Raw genomic sequence first — 20,317 nt, forward strand, 5'->3', positions numbered from 1 at the left:
TGGTCCCAGTGGGTCAGAACAAACAGTGTCAGTGATATCTTGGCAGAGTGCAGTGATGATGCCAGTGAGTGGCAGAGTGCTGCCCCAGGCTGGTAAAGCTGTGTAGAGCTGCTGTTACTTTTTATCTCTTAAAAAAATAAATTCCACTTAGAAGGATAAAAGTCTCAGCCCTCAACTTTACATTGGCTTTCGTTAGACTGTAAATGGTGTATTTCTTGCCTTTCACACTTTACCTTAGAGCTTAAGTTCTGTGGTCTCAAAAACTAACTCACGGTTATTACCTCCCTGCTGGATTGCAGCAAAGCATCTCAGTTGTCTTATAGGTTCATAGGTTCATAAGGTTGGAAAGGACCTACAAGATCATCTAGTCCAACCATCCTCCTATCACTACCCCTACCCAACTACTAAATCAAATCCCTCTTGAGATGGAAGGCACAGCTCTTTGTATCTTCCCTGTCCTGTAGACAACAGCCATGTGCCGTATGATAAAGACCTCTAAATAAGTGAGTCCTTGCAATAGCTGTGAACAAAATGTTCTGAAGCTCCGTAAGCTCTGCAAAGGGAAATTTAACCCTGCTGATAGCAGAAAGCACTCCACAAACGTGGCATGGGATCCTGCTGGAGTTATGGCTTGGGTTAGGCAGAGGGGAGCTACCGACCATCTTTAGCAGGGTCTGTTGTGGTAGGACGAGGGGAAATGGCTTCAAACTAAAAAAGGGGAGAGTTAGACATAAGGATATAAGGAAGAAGTCATTTACAATGAGAGTGGTGAGGCACTGGCACAGGTTGCCCAGAGAGGTGGTGGTGCCCCATCCCTGCAGACAGCCAAGCTCAGGCTGCATGGGACTCTGAGCACCTCATGGAGCTGTGGGTGTCCCTGCTCATGGCAGGGAATTGGACCAGGTGGCCTTTAGGGGTCCCTTCCAACTCAAATGATTCTATAATTCTGTATTTCCAATGTCAGTGTATTTTGCCTCCCCTCCTGCTGTCTTGGCTCCTCGAGGACAACCATTGTAGTGCTCAGCAGGTTCTCTGCAGCCTTAGGGTACTGGCTAGGAGCAGTGTTAGTAGGTGTGGGCTTAATGAAAGGTGAACATGTTGTGAGGAGCTGGTTGTTTACCAAGAAGGACAACAAGATGTGAGCATCACTTACAAGGAAATAGAGCCCAGAGTAGCTGATACTTGCTGTCATCAGCACGTTTGTCACCTACAAGTCTCTCCGTCTGCGTTGCAGCACTCATCCCAGCCACTTCTAGAATAGCACCGCAAACCTAGATCTGCACTGCAAAGCTCTTTCCAGAGGAGAAATAAGGGTCTGCGTTTCCTGGAGCTGCTCTTACCCAGAACAGAGCAGTGGAAGGGAGAAGGAGCAGCAGCACCAAAGCATCCTGGCCCCACTCAGTCACTGGTGGGGTTAAAGGACCTGGACTGATCCAGAAGCTGACAAAAGGTCTCTGTGCTGCCTTAATGTTCCTGGTGGCCTTGCCAAGTATTAATCTGGGCGATGGCATTCATGTTGACCCCAGGTAGTGTCTGCTAGCTGCTTTTCTGGAAGCTGCTTTAAAACCAGTTGCTGCATTACTGCTGTGTGTCAGGGGTGAACAAACCTATTCTTCTGCAGGGAATCAGAATTCTGGCATCCAGATCTCCAAGAGAGGGATGTGGTCTGTTTAGTGGCAGCCAGAGGTAAAGCTCCACAACTGCCTGAGGTGCTACAGTTCCTGAGAGCATGGCACACAGCCCAGAGCTGAGGGCTACCTGCGAATAAAAAGAGCTATTTGTGTTAGAGGGCAGATTTTAAATAGACTTCTTGTGCATTTGGAAATAGTTTGTGTCGTAGTCTCAGGGTCAGCTGCCCTTAGATATGTCTCTGTCTTTTAAGTCAACAGCCTACAGATATCTGTACAGGGGAGGATCCTTGGAGCCTCTCCCCTGAGCACGGGGTTTTAATCACTGTCATGTCCTGGTGACTTCTGCAGGTTTAATTTTAGTTGCATGCCGGAGAGGCTGAGTTAACCACTGAGCAACCAGCCCTCACAGAGCCTGGGGCAATTACTCCAGACGTGGCTGGAAAGAGAAAGCATTCTTCCTAGCTCCTCACTGAGCATTATTCATCACGGAGCTCTCCTAGGCACAGAAGTGAATTCAGCAGGTCTCTCTCTTGCTCAGCACAACCTTGTAATAATTTTTTTTCTTTTTTTTTTTTCTTTCTTTTTAACTGAGAGATGATGATGAAGCACTGACCTCTGTTTTTTTTGCCTGGTCGTTGTCTCCTCCTGTGAGTGAGGAAGGCTCTTCCATGTGAAACCAAATGTTTGAATTTCTTTTGCTAGTTGTGAATCCATCTACATCCCTCTCACTGTTTCTGGGAACTCAGAGATAAGTGACTTTTTTTGGTGGTCCCTCCCAGGCCTTGGCCAGCCCACGGTGCCCATGCCAGAGCAACACAAATCTTGCTGAGGTTCCCTCCTTCCGTGAACTTACAGTTGGAGCACTTTGGACCCCATCCTCCTCACTCTGCTCTGCATTTGTCTGGGTGCAAATATCCTGGAGATCTACAGGGCAACAAAACCTGTCCCATTCATTTTTCAAGTCCAGGCTGGATGGGGCTGTGAGCAACCTGATCTAGACAGAGGTGTCCCTGCCTATAGGGAGGGAGTTGGAACTGGATGATCTTAAAGGTCTCTTCTAACCCAAACCATCCTATGATTTCTATGATTCTGGCATTTCCCCTTTTTGGCTTTGGAAGCCCCCCTCCCCTCCCTGTGGACAGATGGGCAGAAGTGCTGGGTGTGTTCCCAATGTCTCCTGTATCTCTCAGGTCCAGCTGTTCTCCAGCTGTGCTGTTGCTCTGTTTTATCTGCCTGCTCTCAGTGAGAGATACGAGATCCCTCTCTGAGGATATGATTTTCTGTGGCACGTTTGTAAGAGAGTTTTTCCTGCTGCCGTGCAGACTCTGACACAGAAATGCACTTGGATGAGTTTGCTGTTTGTATGCTATTGGCATAGCACTGGGACAGTTAATCGTGCCCTGCATTACTGTGAGCAGCCCAAGCACCCACCTCTCTCATTTTAATATAGCACAAGCTTGTTCCCTCTAAGACAGATTTTGACAGCGTCTGAGACAGGTTGGATTTAGAGCCATGTAACAATCCAATTGTGCATTTCAGTGGATGGCAGAATTCCCACTGGTTTGGACGTCAGGATCCACGCAGGTCTATAGTTTGCAGTTCAGATCTGTTCTTGACAAGACAGGGCAGACCAGCTCTGGCATCTCGTGATGCTAACACAGGTTTGGTGCATCCAGGTCAGCAACACCTGAAGTGCCTGAAGTGAGGCACGGCCTGAGCTTAGAGTCATCTCTGCATCCACTATGTCTCACGGGGAGAAAAACATCTTTTAAGTGTCAGCTGCTGTATCTGCGAGCCAGCAAGCATTCAAATTCCTGCTGCCAGCAAGGCCATTCCCAGATGGGGAAATTCATCACATTTAACTCCTGTTGGAGGCAGTGGTACAACAGCCTGCATTCAAACTGAAACACTTTTTTTTTTTTTGCCTCAGTTTACCTCAGATAAATGAGGTACAAAGCAAGGAATGATACACAACACAAGCTGTTCTTTTTCCATGCATAACATTCCATAGAAACAGGCTGACTTCTGCCAGCGTTCAGCTCAGCCAGGAGAGGATTAGCAGATCTGCCAGCCTGAGCATCGTCAGCTCAGTGCATATCCCAGCACAGAGTTTTGGTGTTAGTACCAAAAATGACTGCTTTGTACCCCAGGTCATCTTAGTAGCAGCAGGGAATGAATAGATATCGAGTAAGGCGTAGGTTATCCTCCTTTCTTCATGAATCATTTTTAACAGCAGATTTGCTAGCAGTGGTCTAGGAGACCCAAACACAACTCCCTAAAGGGGAAATGAAATCAAGATAATAATTGCCACTCCCCCCAAAAACACAGAAAACCTAAGATTTTTCTTCACTTCTTTTGCAGTGTGCTCTTTGAAGTTACTAGTTAGTTCCACATAATTGGTATTTTAGGAATTGTCCAAAGCTATGAAAGCTCTGGGGACCCAAGACCTGGGAGAAATTAGGTTAGTCCTCAGTGCTGTCCTGTAATGACGTGTTGCAGTCTGGATGCACCTTGGTTTGCTCCACTGGCGTTTTGGTTTTGTGATGCATTCGTGCTTTTCACTCTATGGTAAAATACAGCTGTTGATACCCTGCCCTTTCCTCTCCTTCTCTCATTTCATCGGCTCAGCATCACGTGCCAGCAGGTTTCATTCAGGTAATTCCTAAAGCTTACTTGGCCATACACTAGAATATATTTCAGTAGAAATAAAAAGGAGGTATCAGAGCAAAGCAAGAGAAAAACTGTCAAGCTACAGAGAAAAACTGCAGTTATAATCACCCCTTTCATGGCCTTGAAGGCAGAAGCTGAGAGCTGTCAGTGTTTTGTAGATGACCTTCGTTTATGTGAGCACCTCTGGGATTACTGTTGCATAGAGTGTGATTATTCCAGGTAAGTTACTTCTTTTCAATTTGTGTAACTGCTGTTTTAAGAAAAAATGTTGGTTATTTTCTCTATGTGAATTAAACAGTATTTTCTTATGGGCGTGCAGAGTAGTTAAGGAAAGCACTTAATTGAGTGTGATAAAAGTCTAATGAATGTCTGCCGTGCTGGAGTGAATGCTAAGCAGAAATCCTAGCTGAGTTTTTTAAACTCTTTTTTCTCTCCTTAGGGAATGCAGTCGGATTTTTGGTGAAGATGGTCTGACGCTGAAACTCTTTCTTAAAAGGACTGCTCCCTTTTCTATTCTGTGGACTTTGACTAACTACTTGTATTTACTGGCTTTAAAGAAGCTGACAGCCACAGACGTCTCTGCTCTGTTCTGTTGTAACAAAGCTTTTGTCTTCTTGCTTTCTTGGATTGTGCTGAAAGACAGGTTCATGGGAGCAAGGGTAATGGCATGCCTGATTTTCACCTCTCTTGTTTTCATACTTGCCTCAAACCATAAGCTATTACACTGCCATAGTCCTGCTGCGTTATGGTATGGATATGCCATGAAACCATTTCTCATTTAGCTTTGTGACGTAAACGTGAGCCTGACAATGAGTTAGAGGTGTCACTCTGCAGAGGTAATACAAACTTTGCTGCTACAGCTTGGTGTAATTCGTTGAATTACAACCTTTTCTGTGGCCACAAGTTGTACCAGAGGAGGTTTAGATTGGACATAAGGAAAAACAACTTCTCTCAGAGAGAAAGAGCCCTCAAGGAAAACAATGTGTGTGTGGACCAGAGGGGAAACAAGTATATTCCCTTTGATTTTCTGTATGCAGATCTCCTGATACGCAGTGGTTTGAATGGTTGTGTTGTGTAGCTTGGCTGAGGAGTAGCAAGCTCTTCCCTGTTCCTGCTTGTGCAGATTCTCCCACTGAAGTGGTGGTCCAGGGCCTCATGGTGATGTTGGGTGTGATCCTTCTGGACCAGTCCAGGGCCTTGAGCCCCACCAGTGATGGTGTGGGGCCAGGCTGGTGGTGCCTAGGACCAGGAGCTTTTCCTTGGAAAGCTTGAGGGATCGGGATGCTCATCCAAGTGGACTGCTTTTATAGGCAGGATAGGCAGTCAGTAATGACACGGAGCAATGGGCATCCATGTGTTGTCCCCTTCTCAGCTCTCCTTTGGGAAGGAGTTGTTGCTGGATAAATTCGGAGAAGGGTCCACGTCGTATTTCCCTCAAAGATAAGGGCGTGGACATCTCAAATTGTAGTGATAAAGCCAGACATCCAAGTGTCTATTTCACATATAATTAAAAATGTAAAAACTCAGATATCTGAGCGTGCCCTACCCCCGTCGTGCTGATGGCTGGCTCACAGAAGCAGGGTTTGAAGTCCTCAGTTCTTCCACGCAGCAATTAACAGGAGCAGTGACTTCTGAGGCTGTTTTCCCCCCTCAGTCCCTTGATCATCTCAGCTTCCTGCTGTTATTCCTCACTTGTGTAAGGTGATACTGAGCCCAGCTGAAAGAAAATATATAGGAAATATGGGATCCTTAAGTATAGGAAATTTGGGACCCTTTAAGCTATCTTTTTTTTCCTAAAAGCAAGCTCTTTCTAGAAGAGCAAACACAACTATTGCATTCCTCAAGCAAAAAATCCTAAAGCTCTTCTCAGATATTAGCTTTTTTTCACTGCCTGATACAAAGTCGCTATAAATATGCATTAGTATTAATGCTGTAAACACTGTGAGGTTTGTACAAGAAAAAGCTGGCAGAGGAAGCAAACAGCAAATCCTGCACATGAAGGAAGCTGCTTTTGCTGCTCAGTGGCAGATTCTGCATGCACTGTGCTGGAAGGGTAATTAGCAGCATTTTCCAGCAGCCCTCCTGCTAGAGTAACACTTAGTGGTGTTAATAACCACGCAGGAGAGTGTATGAGAACTAAAACACAGCAAAGCAGCGTGGACTCAGCCTTTGGTATTTTGAATGCATCTCAGACAGCAGGATTTGGTTATTTGGGCATGAAGGGGATGAAAAGAAAAAGGGCAATTGCATGCCCAGTGCTGAAGCACACAGCAGCCTGGAGCCCAGCCAGCGTTTCAGAGCTCAGCTCCTTGTGCTGAAGGCTGCCAGGGCCCCACACAGCACTCTGGCATTTGAGTTCCCTGCAGCGTGTGCTTTGCAGTGATGCTGAAGGAGCCTGTAACACCCAGAGAGAAAGAGTATTTCTGTGAAACTGATACACACAGCAATGAACGTGTATCTATTCACTTAGGAAAGAGCAAGCATTCAGAGTTTCAGTGCGGGTCGACCCTCAGCCATGGTGAGTGCCTGTGCAGGGATTGTCACACGAGCCCTACTGTGCCATAACCTGCTTTGCTTGGACACTTATGAATGCCTTACAGATCAATAGGATGCACCCTGTGTCCGTGTAACACGGGGGTTTGTGGAAGGCTGGACAGCTGTGGCTCAGAGTAAGCACAGATGTGAGGAGGACTTCCCATCTTTGAATAGTTCTGTGGGTTTATGATGCTTAGACACATGCTTAAACATTGCCAAGTTCGAGCCCATGGTTGTTCTGTGAAGCTGGAAGCTGAATTAATGCTTATTGGGTTGGTGCAGAGTGCTTTGGGGGCGTTTTTTACTCCCTCCAAAAAGTTGGCTGTAGTGTAAACTCGTATTCCCTTACTACAGCACCCCTTACTGCTGTATGCTCTACACAGAAAAGCATTGATCCTAACAGTCAGCTGGCCTAAGCTGCCTTCCAGGAAAGAGAAAAAGGCAAGCTTACTTCATTCCTTACCTACAAGGCTCCAAGAGAAATTTACTCCACTCTTCCATTAATTAAAAGCCTTGTTTAACGAGCTGTCAGCTGCAGTGACCAGCCTTACCTGGCTGTGACCTTGCTGCTGCTTGTCTGCAGGATGTGTGCTCGGGTTTCTAAAGCAAACACAAGAGGTCAGCTGTCCTCGCGTGCTGGTGTGTCCTTTTGCAGGAAGAGCTTTGAATGTGAAGTTGAAATAACATTTTCTTTGTGTCCCTGTGTCTGGTCACATGTATCTGAAGTCTTACGATGCCCCGTATCTGTCCATCGCTGTGGTTGTTTCAGGGCAAAAGGTGCTTGGCTTTCCAAATTGTTGATTAAATTAGGAAACTGTCTTTTGGAATTGGATGCAGTCAGGCTGGGAAGATGATTTTCCCAACAGCAAAGTGTGGGGATGATGGATCTACTCTCACCGGTACCAAGAAAGGCTTCACTTAATGGGTCAGAGTGTTGAGTTTAACCTTGATCCTTTCCACCTGAAGAAGGGGATAACTGCATCAGATTCCCCTGTTTTGTCTTCTGGGAGGTACTGCTTGAAATCCTGTGGCTGAAGGATGCAGCTGACAGCTGAAATGCTGCATCTGAACTGATGCACGAGTGCGATGCAGCCCAAGATGAAACCAGACGTGCAGCACAGCAGGGCAGGGGGGTCTCTGCAGGCTAATAGGAGATGTCATGCTGATTTTGGAGAAGTGCTGAGTGTAATTCTGCAGTGCTTCAAGGCTGGGCTGTTGTGCTATTGGTATGCTAGAATAAACCATAAGGAGGAGCAGCAGTGTTAGGCGATTGTTATGTAATTTGTCAGGGAGTACAGTGACAGGATAAGGAGTAATGACTTTAAACTAATAGAGGGGAGATTTAGATTCGATGTAAGGAATAAATTCTTCTCTGTTGAGGTGGTGAGGCCCTGGTGCAGGCTGCACAGAGTTGTGTTATCTGATAAGATATCTGAACATCTGAACCTTACGTATGGCTGATGCCTCTGTAACAGCCAACTTTAGGGATCTGCATTTGTGCATCTTCTGCTCTGCGCCAAGCTCTCGTACACAAGCAATCCTTTTTTGTAATAGCAAGGTGTTTAATGCTGTACTACTTCTTTTTTAAATCTATATAAAGACCCGTCTTTCGGAAATGGAGCTGTAATTTTCCTCAGGTCTGAGGAAACATTTCCTTCTGAAGTCCATGGAAGCTAGGTAGTCACTGTCTTCGAAAGCAAAAAAGGTAAAGACTCTGAATTCAACTGCTTAGGGCAGTTAGGTAGAGGGAAAGAGTTTTTCAAAGGATAAAGCACAGAGTGATCCCTGGCACTTCACGAAGCTCCTTGGAGTCAAGACCCAGAATTTCACATCCAGGGTAGATATGTATTTGTGGTCCTTTTCCTTTGAGTTTCTTAGGAGCTGTGTCTGGGATTTTTAAAATGGGGCAAAAACAACAACAACAAAAAACAACCCTACAAACCCTGACCCCAAAGGCTTCTTAAAGACATTTGGCCACATCTGTCTGAGAAAGCTGGCACAGCTACTGGGAAATGTACCCGGCTCCCAGCTGTGTACAGCTGCTCCCCAGCACAAGGGTCATTCTCCTGGGCTGATCTCCAGGAAGGCTGCCCATCAAAACGTTTGCATTTCAGGTCCAAGGGGTGGCTTTGATGAATATTCATCCTCTTGCGCAGCAGCGTGTCTTAGAAACCTCTCAATCTCGGAGTCACATCTTTAAAGTGGGTCTTTATCTTGTTAAATTCAGAGTGATGGATGTTGTGTGAGCAGTTCCCAGAATTTGCAGTGCTATAGATCCGTATCACTCAGTGCATACACTTCCATTATGTTTTACATCTCTCCCAACAGTATATAACCACCTCTTTAAGGGAAAGTCGGGAAGGTTTAAAGTCCGAGGACGTAGCTAGTGACACTCATTAAAACCCCACGCAGTGATAATCTCTTTCTGTGTAATGAAACTGTGCTGAGCTTCACATTGCTTTGCTTTGTCTGTGCAGATAGTCGCAGCAATAATGGCAATCACAGGAATCGTAATGATGGCATATGCAGATGGTTTCCAGGGTGATTCAATTATCGGGGTAGCATATGCTGTTGGATCAGCCTCTACCTCTGCATTGTACAAGGTAGGTCAGAACTGTTTATGAATTCTTTCATTTCTTTCATATTAGATGTTAAAAAGGCAAATGTGCAGAGCGGATCCCTGTGAATTAAATGCTTAATTTATTTACCCCTCATGTGTCGGTCATGTTGTGACCAGGCAATGTCACAGTGTCAGGATTTTTACTACAGGAGTAATTAGTCTGTAGCTGCCAAATACTCCGAATGCCTTCGCTTTACGAGTCCTTAATGAAATCTCTGTTATTATCCTGCTGCAAGGAGTTCGGGATCGTGTTTTAACCATTTCTTGCCACTGCCATTTTTTGATGCTGTTTCACGTGGGCTGTGTGCAGCAGGGAGGAGAGGGTGACAGAGGATAGCACCGTGTCCCTTCTGCGGGGACAGGCGTCTCCTCCCTGGTCTGCAGTGCAGAGCTCTTGAGTATTCTGCTCTCGTGCCAGGCTCAGAGCCCCTGTTTTGCCTGGTGCAGGCTGTGTGTTAGAGACAGCAGGGCTCTGACTCCTGCTTGGAAGAAATAGCTGCTCCTGGAAGTGAGAGATGAAGAAGGGAGGGACACAGCTGACCTAGAAAGATACAGCCCACCTCCAGGTTGGGCCAAAGGTGGCTGTATTTACTCCCGTAACTTTCCTTGCATGGGGACTGCTGTGTGTTGGGGTTCTGAGTTGCGTTCCTTCTGGCATTTTGTAATAAATATCATGACACGTTGTCTGCGTGGACTTGGTCGTGGTTGCACGCCTCATCCTCATCTCTGGATGGGAGAGAGATGGGTTTGAAGGCTGGACTATTTGGGGGATAAAGAATTGGCTGGAAGGTCGCAGCCAGAGGGCTGTGGTCAGTGGCTCTATGTCCAGGTGGATTCTGGTCACGAGTGGTGTCCCCCAGGGGTCCATCCTGGGACCGGTGCTCTTCAACATCTTTATCAACAGCACAGACAGTGGCATCAAATGCACTCTCAGCAAATTGATACAGAGTTGAGTGGTGCTGCTGAGAGATCAGAGGAAGGGATGCCACCCAGAGGGACCCGGACAGACTTGAAAGGTGGGCCCATGTAAGCTTAATTTAATGAGGTGCAGCAAAGCGAAATGCAGAGTGTTGTACTTCAGTTTGGGAAATCCCAACTGTGTGTGCAGACTGGGAGAAGAATTAATTGAGAACAACCCTGCTGAGAAGGAATGGGGGTGCTTAGCAGGTGTGACACCCAGCTCTGGTCAGGGCTGTCCTTGTACCCCGTTATCCCCTAGGGAATGGAGGATGCTGTGCTGGAGGACTTCGCTTTCCCCAACAGCCATGAGTCTAAAACCCTTTTTTTTCTTCGCAGGTTTTGTTCAAAATGTTTCTTGGCAGTGCGAACTTCGGGGAGGCTGCTCATTTTGTTTCCACCTTGGGCTTCTTCAATTTAATTTTCATCTCTGTTACTCCGATCATACTGTATTTTACAAAGGTGGAGTACTGGTCTCCCTTCTCAGCTGTGCCATGGGGCTACCTGTGTGGAGTAGCTGGCCTCTGGTTAGGTATGTCAGAAAACTGGTGCTCATTTTTCTGTCCCTTCCCTCTGCACTCAGTACAACACCTCACACACAGACATTTCCTCCCCCCTCTGAAGCAGCAGAGCTCTCTCAGATGGAATCCAGCCTCAGTGCACACTGGTACTCCTTGAAGAATGATTAACACTTTCCATTGGAGGCCTTAACACTAATATTAGTAGAACAAACACGAGGGCGGTCGTACTAGTTGTTCACTTTTCATCTTTGCATTCCTACAGCAGCATTTACTTATTATTTACTTATTATTTACTTATGGCATATTTCACTTTCTCTGTCCCAGATAGGTTGCTAAAAGTGGAATATCAAAGGGCTGCACTTAGCCCAGCAGCTCCTGGTGGGCTCTGCAGAGCGTGTGGCACTGACATGGAGACCCACTGATGCAGGATGCATTTCTGGGAGTGCTGCAGGCTCTGGGCAGAGGTTGCACAGCTTTCTGGGTCTCTGCAAAGGCTGCTGCTGCCTGTTTCATTACCTGCAGCCTTCTCCTCCCCTCTTCTCTCCACCAATCACTTCTTCCAGAGCGACAATTGCTGTGCTCTAGCCAGGCAGAAAAGCTATTGGATTCAGCCCAGGGGTGTTTTAATTTCCAGGTATAAGAACATCCTTTCCTTTGCTAACGTCTCAATTATTTCATAATTGTAGAGGTTTGTCTCCACTACAAGTATATTAAATGGAAACAAAGAGGATGTCGTTGCCAGTACACAGCCCATAAATGCAGCCGGGCTAAGACACAGCAGGTCTGACAGCTGAAGTGCTGAGAGCAAGCCCTCACCATTGCTTGGAGCTGCTCCGAGCTGAATGGCAGCTTCCCTGTGAGCACTGAAGGGACAGAAAGTAGAGATAACTTACCACCCAGAGTTCTGCAGTCCAGGACTACTGATAGTGGGAAAGAAAAAACAAATAACAACCCCAAATTTCCCATACATCCACACTGAGCATTTACACTGCCTCTGAGATTGCTGCAGGGCTGTGCTCCAACTGCAGCCTGCTTAGCTGGCTTCATAGGCTGATTGCATGAGTGCCCCTTAGCACTGAGGGACGTGGTCAGTGAGCACTGTTGGTGGTAGGTGGGTGGTTGGACTAGATGACCTTAGAGGTCTTTTCCGACCTTTATGATTGTATGATTCAGTTCCCATCACGCTCCTAGGGTCAGAGTGGAGGAGAAGAGTCTCATTCCAGTGCTGTTCTGCGTGATCCTGTATTGTTTTATCTGTTTTTCCCCAGCTTTCAACATTCTGGTCAACGTCGGCGTCGTGCTTACGTACCCCATTCTGATCTCCATTGGCACAGTGCTCAGCGTCCCCGGGAATGCAGGTACACGTCACGTGCTCGTGGCTTGGAAGATGATGACAGCAGAAGCAGGGTTTTGTCTGAAGGGTCCTAGGGATGGGGGGATTTGGGGTTAGCCAAAGCCATTTCTTTTGTCTTCCTTTCCCTGGAAGTGGTGGCTGTGCCCGTGTTGAGCACAGGGGAGGGCAGGCAGCAGCCCCAGAGCTGGTGAGTGATGAGGGCAGCCTGTACGTGTGGAACTACGCTCCAAAGTCCCTCCTTCTTCAGTAGCCACTGTCTCTGCTCTTCTCATTTCTTCCTCCACCCCCCTGGCCTTGCAACTCCAGCGGGACTGGGAACATTTCCAAAGACACGGGACAGGCTCTTGAGCCGGGTCTGTGGTGATGGAACAAGGGGAAATGGTTTCAAGCTTCAAGAGGTTAGATTTAGGTTGGGTATAAGAGAAAGTCTTTTACAGTGACCAGGATCTGGTCACTTCAGGGGACGGCAGACGACGTGGACACATGAGATGCATGTCATGAAGATAAGCCATGCTGATCTGATGCCTCAGTCCTTTTCCAGCTGCAGATTTGATGGTGGTGTTGTTTCTCCTTCACAGCTGTGGATCTGTTGAAGCACAAAATGATCTTCAGCGTGGTGAGGTTGGGAGCCACCATCATTATTTGCATCGGGTTCCTGCTGATGCTGCTCCCTGAAGAGTGGGATGAAATAACCCTGAGGTTCATCAACAGCTTGAAGGAGAAGAAAAGCGAGGACCACGCCGACGACATCACAGACTCCAGCGTACACACGAGAAGCAGAAGTAGAGCCAATGGCACAGTGTCTATACCACTAGCTTAGGGCTGGTGGACTGGACTGCACGCAGGTGTATATTCTGTGAATATAGCTTAAATTTCCTCACTCCTTGTATGCTTAACAATGCCATTTACTCTGAACTGGGTATGAATTGTAAGATAAGAGAACTAGATCTATAATAAATGTTTACATTTATACACTTACCAAGGAAAGGGTGTAAATAACCACAAGGAAATGTTTTCTAATAAACAAAAACAAAAACAATCATTTAAGCTCTTGTGTTACTGAACCCAATGGTGCTGAGCTCCACCACGAGCCCAGTGCTTCCCAGAGCCTCTTTTTCTTGCACAGAAGCATTCCCAGCTGAACAACAGCCTGCTTACGAGAGGTGGAGCACCCCAAACCACCCCAAACCACACTTGGGAAATGGCAGGTCCCATTTCCTGGAGCATTTTGTTCAGGCCAAACGTTTTTCTCATCCACCACAGTGAAAAAAAATGTTTCAAAAGCCAAAGCTTTTGGGTCGCTTCCTTGCTGTCACCACGTAACCCAGAGGAGCAGTGACCCAGCATTCCTGGGGGTCAGTCACTCTTGTGGCTGAACGGGCACCACCCCAGGTCAGTTTGGGGGTTGATACATCCATTTACACCATCAGACAGCTGCAGAGATGTGTTCTACTGAGATTCTAGCCCAAGACAAACCAAACACACAGGGAAAACAAACGTTTCCTTTCAGCATGCATTGACGAGTGCACAAACTTCCAGACAGAGATCTGACCCCATTGGGTTTTTCCCCATCTCTTCTTTAAGCTGAGGTCGTTTGAGCCCCAACGATTTCGTTTTGAATGCAGTCAGTTTGCTGCAGAGCTCAATTTGAATGGGGTGGGTTTGACTTAGAGGCTCCAGCAGAACTTGGTGGAGGGTTGCAGACAACAAATGAAAACAGAGAGAGGCGTGAAGATTTTCCAGGTCTTCCAGGAGAAGCTGCTGGTGTGCATAGCAGCCAGGCACCTCACAGCTTCGTGCAGGTCCCGTGGCACACCTACACTGCCAACTCCTGGGGAAGGCTCCAGGTGTAGTTTGGGCACAGCAGCTGCAAATTATGATGTTCAACAGCTGCTTCTATGACCTTCTGGGCTGCAGCTCACCACCAGCTTGCCTTTGAGAGAGTCATAGAATCGGTCAGGTTGAAAAAGCCCTCCCAGATCCCCAACCCCAGCCCACCCCCCCATGCCCACTGCCCACATCCCTCAATGCCACGTCTCCACAGTACTTGAACACCTCCAGGTGACCCCACCACTCACTCCCTGGGCAGCTGTGCCACTGCATCACTGCTCTTCCTGCGAAGAAATGTTTCCTGAAACCCAACCTGAATCTTGGTGTTGGCTTTGATGTTTTAGTGGGTTTGTAATAAACCTGTTTTTACCTCCAGCAATGCCACTACAAGAGCTAAAGCAACGGTGGGGGATGCTTTTCACACACCTGGGGATGCTCTGGAGATGCAGTGACCCTTTGGGTATTCCGAGCATCAAGTTTCCTTCCTGAGATGGAAGATTCAGGGAAAAAAAAAAACCAAAAAACACCAGCTGAGCTGAGGCAGTGCTGCTGTAAGTCACGGGGAGGTAAAAACAAAGCAGTGGTGAGGACCATGTCAATGTTTAACCCCGCTGGGACGGGCACATGAGTGCATCCAGCGGTGGGATCCTGCCCTGGACTTGGCAGCCGGCCGGGAGCTCTGCATCACAACACTTTTCCTTCTTCCCCAGCCCTACGAAATGGGCCTCAGCTCTTCGAAGTCGCACCCCAGGGTGACCCAGGTGGCACCGATGCTCAGCGGTGAGGAGGTGCTGGGGGAGCCCCGCCTGCACCCGGCAGCCACAACGGAGCAGGGACATCCCATAACCCATGGGCAGCTCCCACCCCTCCGCCAGACGTGCTATGGGAGAGCCTCCACAGGTACGTGGGGAGGGGGGGGGGAAGCCTTTCCCAGCGATTTTTCCCTCCCCAGAGCCTTGTGGGATGGTCTCAGAGCCCAGATCACAGCCCCACTCTCACGGCATCCCCGCAGTGCCAGACACAGCATTCGTACTGCAACCCCATAACGTGCACCGCTGGGCACAGCCATATCATTACCTTAATTGGAGTCAGGCTTTAATTAGATGTGAAATTCAGCATTAAAATAAATGGGAGCCTCACGGCACCAGGCTGACTCCACTAGCAAGAGGCAGAGGAAGGGGAGTCCCACTGCAATGTGCTGTGCCCCAGGCGTCCTGGACCCAAACCCAGAGGTGAAGGAGAAGGTTTGTGCCCACTTGGAGTGGGACACGAGGACTGTGACCGTGGAGGGACTGTGACAGCACACGCAGTTTTAATGTGACAGTGGCCTGGGGTTCTGCAGCCCCCAGCAGACAACCTCCCTGCTCGTGCAGCTATTAAACGTGGATTTAATACGAGCTCGGTGACTCACACGGAATGGCATTCAGACACCACAGGGCAGGTTTGGGGAGGACAGAGAGGCTGTAAAAGAAAGAGTTACTGCGCATGTTTAGTTGTGCAAGCAATAACACGGCCCCGTGCACCCAGGAGGAGCAGAACAGCACAGAGCTCAGGTCAGGCTGAGCTCAGTTAAAGCACTGCTTTAATAAGTAACAGGGTGGCAACCAGCCCGCAGCAGGGACGGGCCTGGGGGGTCTTTTAAGTCCCTTCCAACCCAAACCATTTTGTGATTCTGTGGCTGAGCAGCAAGTAGAGTGTCATAGAATATTTTAAGTTCAAAGGGACTCTTAAAGGGTCTCTGGTCCCGCTCCCCCGCAGTGAACAGGGACACCCACAGCTCCATCAGGTGCTCTGAGCCCCATCCAGCCTGAGCTTGGCTGTCTGCAGGAATGGGGCACCACCACCTCTGGGCAGAGCACTGGGAGAGATGGGTGTGGGACGAGCCAAGCAAAAAATAGGGCAGAAACTTAGAGCTGAGTACAGCCCAACACCAGACACCCAAAAGTGACTGCACCTCACCTTCTCCTTTCCTGACCCCTCAGGCCCTCTTGACTTCAATACCCTGCCAGAGAATGGAGCCAGCAGCATCATCAAGCTGCACCCACCTCGGCGACCACAGGTAGGGTGGGCATATGGAGATTCACGGGGGGCTGCTTTGCCATTAGATCAGACTTCCCAGGGCCCCTCCCAGCCTGGAACACCTCCAGGGATGATAGGAGAAGAGGCAACAGTTTTAAACTAAAAGGTGAGATTTAGATTAGATGTCAGGGGGAAATTCTTTACTCAGAGGGCAATGAGGCCATGGCACTGCTGCCCAGAGCTGTGGGTACTCCATCCCTGGAGGTGCCTGAGGCCATGGATGGGACCACGGTGGCGATGCACGATCCGGGCTGCAGCTTGTGGTGTCACATGCTGCCATCTAGTGCCGTATTTTTCAGCTTCATAATCAGCTTTGTGCACCCAGAAGCTGAACACGTGCCATATACTGGGGTTGGGGAGCACAACGAGAAGGACCACGATATGTTTGGAGGAGGCACGATAGAAAATGGGGATGCCATAGGAAGAGCTGAAGTACATAGGAAGCCACTGGGAGATTTTCCATTAACTCTAGGGAGCTCTTTTACCTTTACCAGTTGTGTTGGGTTGAAATAGCACTCCTTTACTGCTGCCTTTAATCTCGTACTGATACACTGACAGTTGGACCTTAATGATTCTATGGCTCCACGATTTATTTACAGGATCCTTAAAGATTGCAGCCCAGACTTTGGCAGCAGCTCGGTGCATCCAGCCAGAGCCATGTCACCATTCAGAAGACACTCTTGTTCACGTGCAAGAGGTTAATGATGTCCTATATAAAGTGCAAGATGGATCTTACTGATAGAGCCCTTGATGCAAATGGCCTTGAGTTGGGCCAGGGAGCATGAGGAGTCACAGAATCAAGGCTGGAAAAGACCTTCCAGATTCCCAGCCCCACCCCACCGCACCCACTGACCAAGTCCTTAACTGCCATATCTTCATGGTTCTTGATCAACCCTGGGGATGATGATGCTATCATCTCCTTGGGCAGCCTGTGCCAATGCATCACCACTCTTTTCTTCAGGAAGAAATGTTTCCTAATTTCCAATCTGTGTTCATAGAAAGTGTGGACAGGCATTGGCACAGGCTGCCCAGTGACGTTCCCACCTTGCAGATATATAAGAGATGTGGCACGGTGGGACATGTTTGATTGGTGGAATTGATAGTGTTGGGTTGACAGTTGGATGTGATGGTCTTAAGGCTGTTTTCCCAACTAGACGAGCCTAGGATTCTGTGATGCTCCTTTTAAGGAAGCCGGGCTGAGCTCCCATCACAGGTGAGAAAATGAGTATTGAGACTAGAAATTAGCCAATATCATCTGAGAGGTGGAAGGAGTCATCTTAGCTCCTTGAGGTGGGAATCCATACTCAGAGCAGCCTGAATTCGAGGCTGAATTCCAACAGGAAGGACTCCCTGTACCGCACGAGTCCTACAGAGTAAGGTCTTAGTGACCAAAAGAGTCTGACTGGATGGAGGGGATGGCTCTCAGGGCCAGATAACCAGGTTCTGGCCTCGGATGACCTGCCAGGAAACACTATATTCAATTATGACACTGATGTGTGTTCAGCACTTGCTGAATGTGCCAAACTCCTTCTTTCATCCCAAGCAAACAGACCAGAACTGGAGCTGGAAGAATGTCAAGGTAGTTTTATGTCAGGTTGGGCGTTTTTGTGGAAGGAGGACTGAGTGAACACTGTAAATATTGCACTTGCAGAGGCTTGAACCTGACAACACTCTGCGGGGGATCACTGCTGCAAAGCCCTGGAGCCAGCAAGGGGCAGGTGGAGCCCAAAAGGCAAAGGTGAGCACTCCAAGAGCAGTGCAGCGGGCACGCTGGCTGTGTGCAGCTCCTGATGTCAACTTGAACAAAGCACAGCAGCAGCACCTTGGGGGCAGGAGCATGTATACGTGACTTTAATGAGGAGTTTCCATCGTGCCCCAGAGCAGAGCTGTGAGATAAGTTGTGTTTTGAAAACCTACACTAAATTGCTGCAAGTTGGCCAGACAGGAAAACGCTCGCTGCCTTCATCTAGGCAGCACCTGAGGGACCTTGTGTGGGTTGGCAAGCAGGAGTTTCTTTTGATTTCAGCCAATGCAGGTGCTTTTACTGATGCTTTTAATACCTCACAGACTCTGGAGAAGAGGGGGCAGAGCCTGAGAGCCCACCCTGGCAGGCGGCAGCACTTGCACAAGATGCAGATGCTGGACTTAACACGCCGGCGCCGAGAGGTAACACGGGGATGGCTCTGGGGAGAGGCTGAGGCTTGGGAGGGTTTTCCCATCTCTGTGTCTCCCCCATGGGTGAGGAAGTTCCCATGGGATCACATTCTGACTTGTGTTCCTTTTGGCAAACACGATTTGCCCTGGTCGAGCAACCCAGCTGTGTGATTACTTCCGGCACCGGCTCTCTGATGATGTGCTGCGTCGAGCTGTTAAAATGTGTCTGCTCCTCTGCTGCTTGTGCTGATGGCTCGTTTGCAAACCCAGGCAGAGCTGAAGAGAGATCTCCTCAAGGAGGCAAAAATCAACAAACAAAAAATCGGGGTACTGAGCTCGGAGATGGTCCTTGACACTCTTCAGAGAGGCGACAGCGCAGGAAGCCGAGACCTTGTCCCTGCTGAGCACAGTCAGCGTTTTGATGGAGACCCTGGTAAGCAGAATCATAGTCCAAGAAGATGTACGACTCCCCAGCATCCTCAGTGGGCCATCTGAACTCGGTGAGGTTCAACAAAGCTATTGCACTCAGGTCAGGGCAATCCCAGCTATGTGTACAACTGGCGGGACTCCTTGAGAGCAGTCCAGCAAGAAAGACACGGCGGTCCCGGTGGGAGATGTTGAACCTGAGCTTTATAGGAGCACACACATTCTTAAAAGTCCTCCCTCTCATGCTAACAAACCCAAAACACTCCCTGTGGTCAAAACAAACAGGAGGGAAACAGATGTTTTATCAAGTCTGATAGTAGTAAGGTAATGGGGAACGGCTTTAAATTAAACCAGGAGATTTAGGTTAGAGGTTAGGAGGAAGTTGTTAGAGGGTGCTGAGGCCCTGGCACTGCTGCCCAGAGCTGTGGGTGCCCCTTCTCTGGAGGATCCCAAGACCACGGATGTGGCCCTGAACAGCCTGAGCTGTGGGGGGCAGCCAGACCACTGCAGGGGTTGCAACTCACGATCTTTTAGGTCCCTACCAACCCGACCAGCCTGTGGTTCTGTGTCTCTGTTTCCCCATGGAAGCAAGAGAATAGCCATAGGAGCACAAAACCAAAGAGCCCAGGGCCAGGAGCGGGTTCCCACCAGCAGAAGATCAGATGCTGCCATGTGAGGGCACTGGAGGTGGTACTCACCTACTCACACACGTTGGGAGTCGTAAAGCATCTCAGGTAGGAATGTGCTCCCTGGAACTCAACATGGGAATCCCAGCACCCACTCCTATGGGTCAGCGCTGAACCAGTCGCCTCATGCCAGACTTGATTAATTCACTCAACAGAATGAATCACAGAATGGCTGGGGTTGGAAGGGACCATAAAGCCCATCGAGTTCCAAGATTGCATTCCTGAATAGACTGTGCCTGGCCTGCCCAGCGTGTCCCCAGCCACGTGCTCTGATCCTGCAGGGATTTCTCAGGGTCCTCCTCATAGGGATTACCATCTGAACCCAGCAGGATGGGTATGGCTCTGGGTAAAACTGCCACTATTGTTATTTTCTTCTCCAGCAAACAGAGGAGATGGAGGACCCTCAGGGCAGCACACCAGGGCTGGGCTTCCCCCAGGCAGCAGCAGCAAGGTCGGGCTGTGGTTCTGCAGGGAGCCACGCTCCAGGGACCTGCTCTGGGACACTTCCAGCACTGACTCCGAGGACTGGGACAGGGAAGAGAAGAAGCTTTACCACAGACGTCCGCTGGTCAGAACCAGGACAGAGAGGGTTTCACTCTTTGATGACTTCTTTGATAAAAAGTTTTAGCAGCATAATTTGGATGTTTTGTTCACTTGGCAGTGAGAAGAGAGGTGGGTCTGAAAATATTTTCCCCTTTATTTTACAAGCCAGGCTATCCTCAATAACTGGATGTGGGTGGGAGGGTTGACTCTCAGTGTTTAGGGGAATGAGGCACCCATGGCCGACTTGCTGTCAGCAGCATTTAGCTATTTGTCTCTCTCGGGCTTTACTGACAATCCTAGGGAGAGCAAGA

At 48.6% G+C, this 20,317-nt stretch overlaps 2 protein-coding genes across 3 annotated transcripts in view; both read left to right on the forward strand.

Moving 5' to 3' along the window:
• SLC35F4 (solute carrier family 35 member F4) overlaps window positions 1–13,285 on the forward strand; it is a 100,295-nt gene extending 87,010 nt beyond the window's left edge. The window contains exons 4-8 of one of the 2 annotated variants that reach the window (XM_065747900.1): window positions 4,741–4,960; window positions 9,314–9,439; window positions 10,753–10,945; window positions 12,203–12,292; window positions 12,867–13,285. In XM_065747900.1, the coding sequence (XP_065603972.1) occupies window positions 4,741–4,960; window positions 9,314–9,439; window positions 10,753–10,945; window positions 12,203–12,292; window positions 12,867–13,108 (871 nt within the window). In that variant the 3' untranslated portion in view covers window positions 13,109–13,285. The remainder of the gene's footprint in view (window positions 1–4,740; window positions 4,961–9,313; window positions 9,440–10,752; window positions 10,946–12,202; window positions 12,293–12,866) is intronic. The other variant, XM_065747910.1, reaches the window with a different exon arrangement.
• A 1,552-nt stretch (window positions 13,286–14,837) lies between these two features.
• Window positions 14,838–20,091, forward strand: CCDC198 (coiled-coil domain containing 198). Its single transcript, XM_065747949.1, has 6 exons — window positions 14,838–15,018; window positions 16,101–16,177; window positions 17,849–17,935; window positions 18,265–18,363; window positions 18,622–18,784; window positions 19,844–20,091. Exons 1-6 carry the CDS (start codon window positions 14,838–14,840, stop codon window positions 20,089–20,091), a joined length of 855 nt encoding a protein of 284 aa, XP_065604021.1.
• Window positions 20,092–20,317: the final 226 nt, after the last annotated feature.

The sequence above is a fragment of the Cyrtonyx montezumae genome, unplaced genomic scaffold, assembly GCF_038088225.1.
Source record: "Cyrtonyx montezumae isolate F1298 unplaced genomic scaffold, pur_monq_1.0 scaffold_10, whole genome shotgun sequence".
Lineage (NCBI taxonomy): Eukaryota > Metazoa > Chordata > Aves > Galliformes > Odontophoridae > Cyrtonyx > Cyrtonyx montezumae.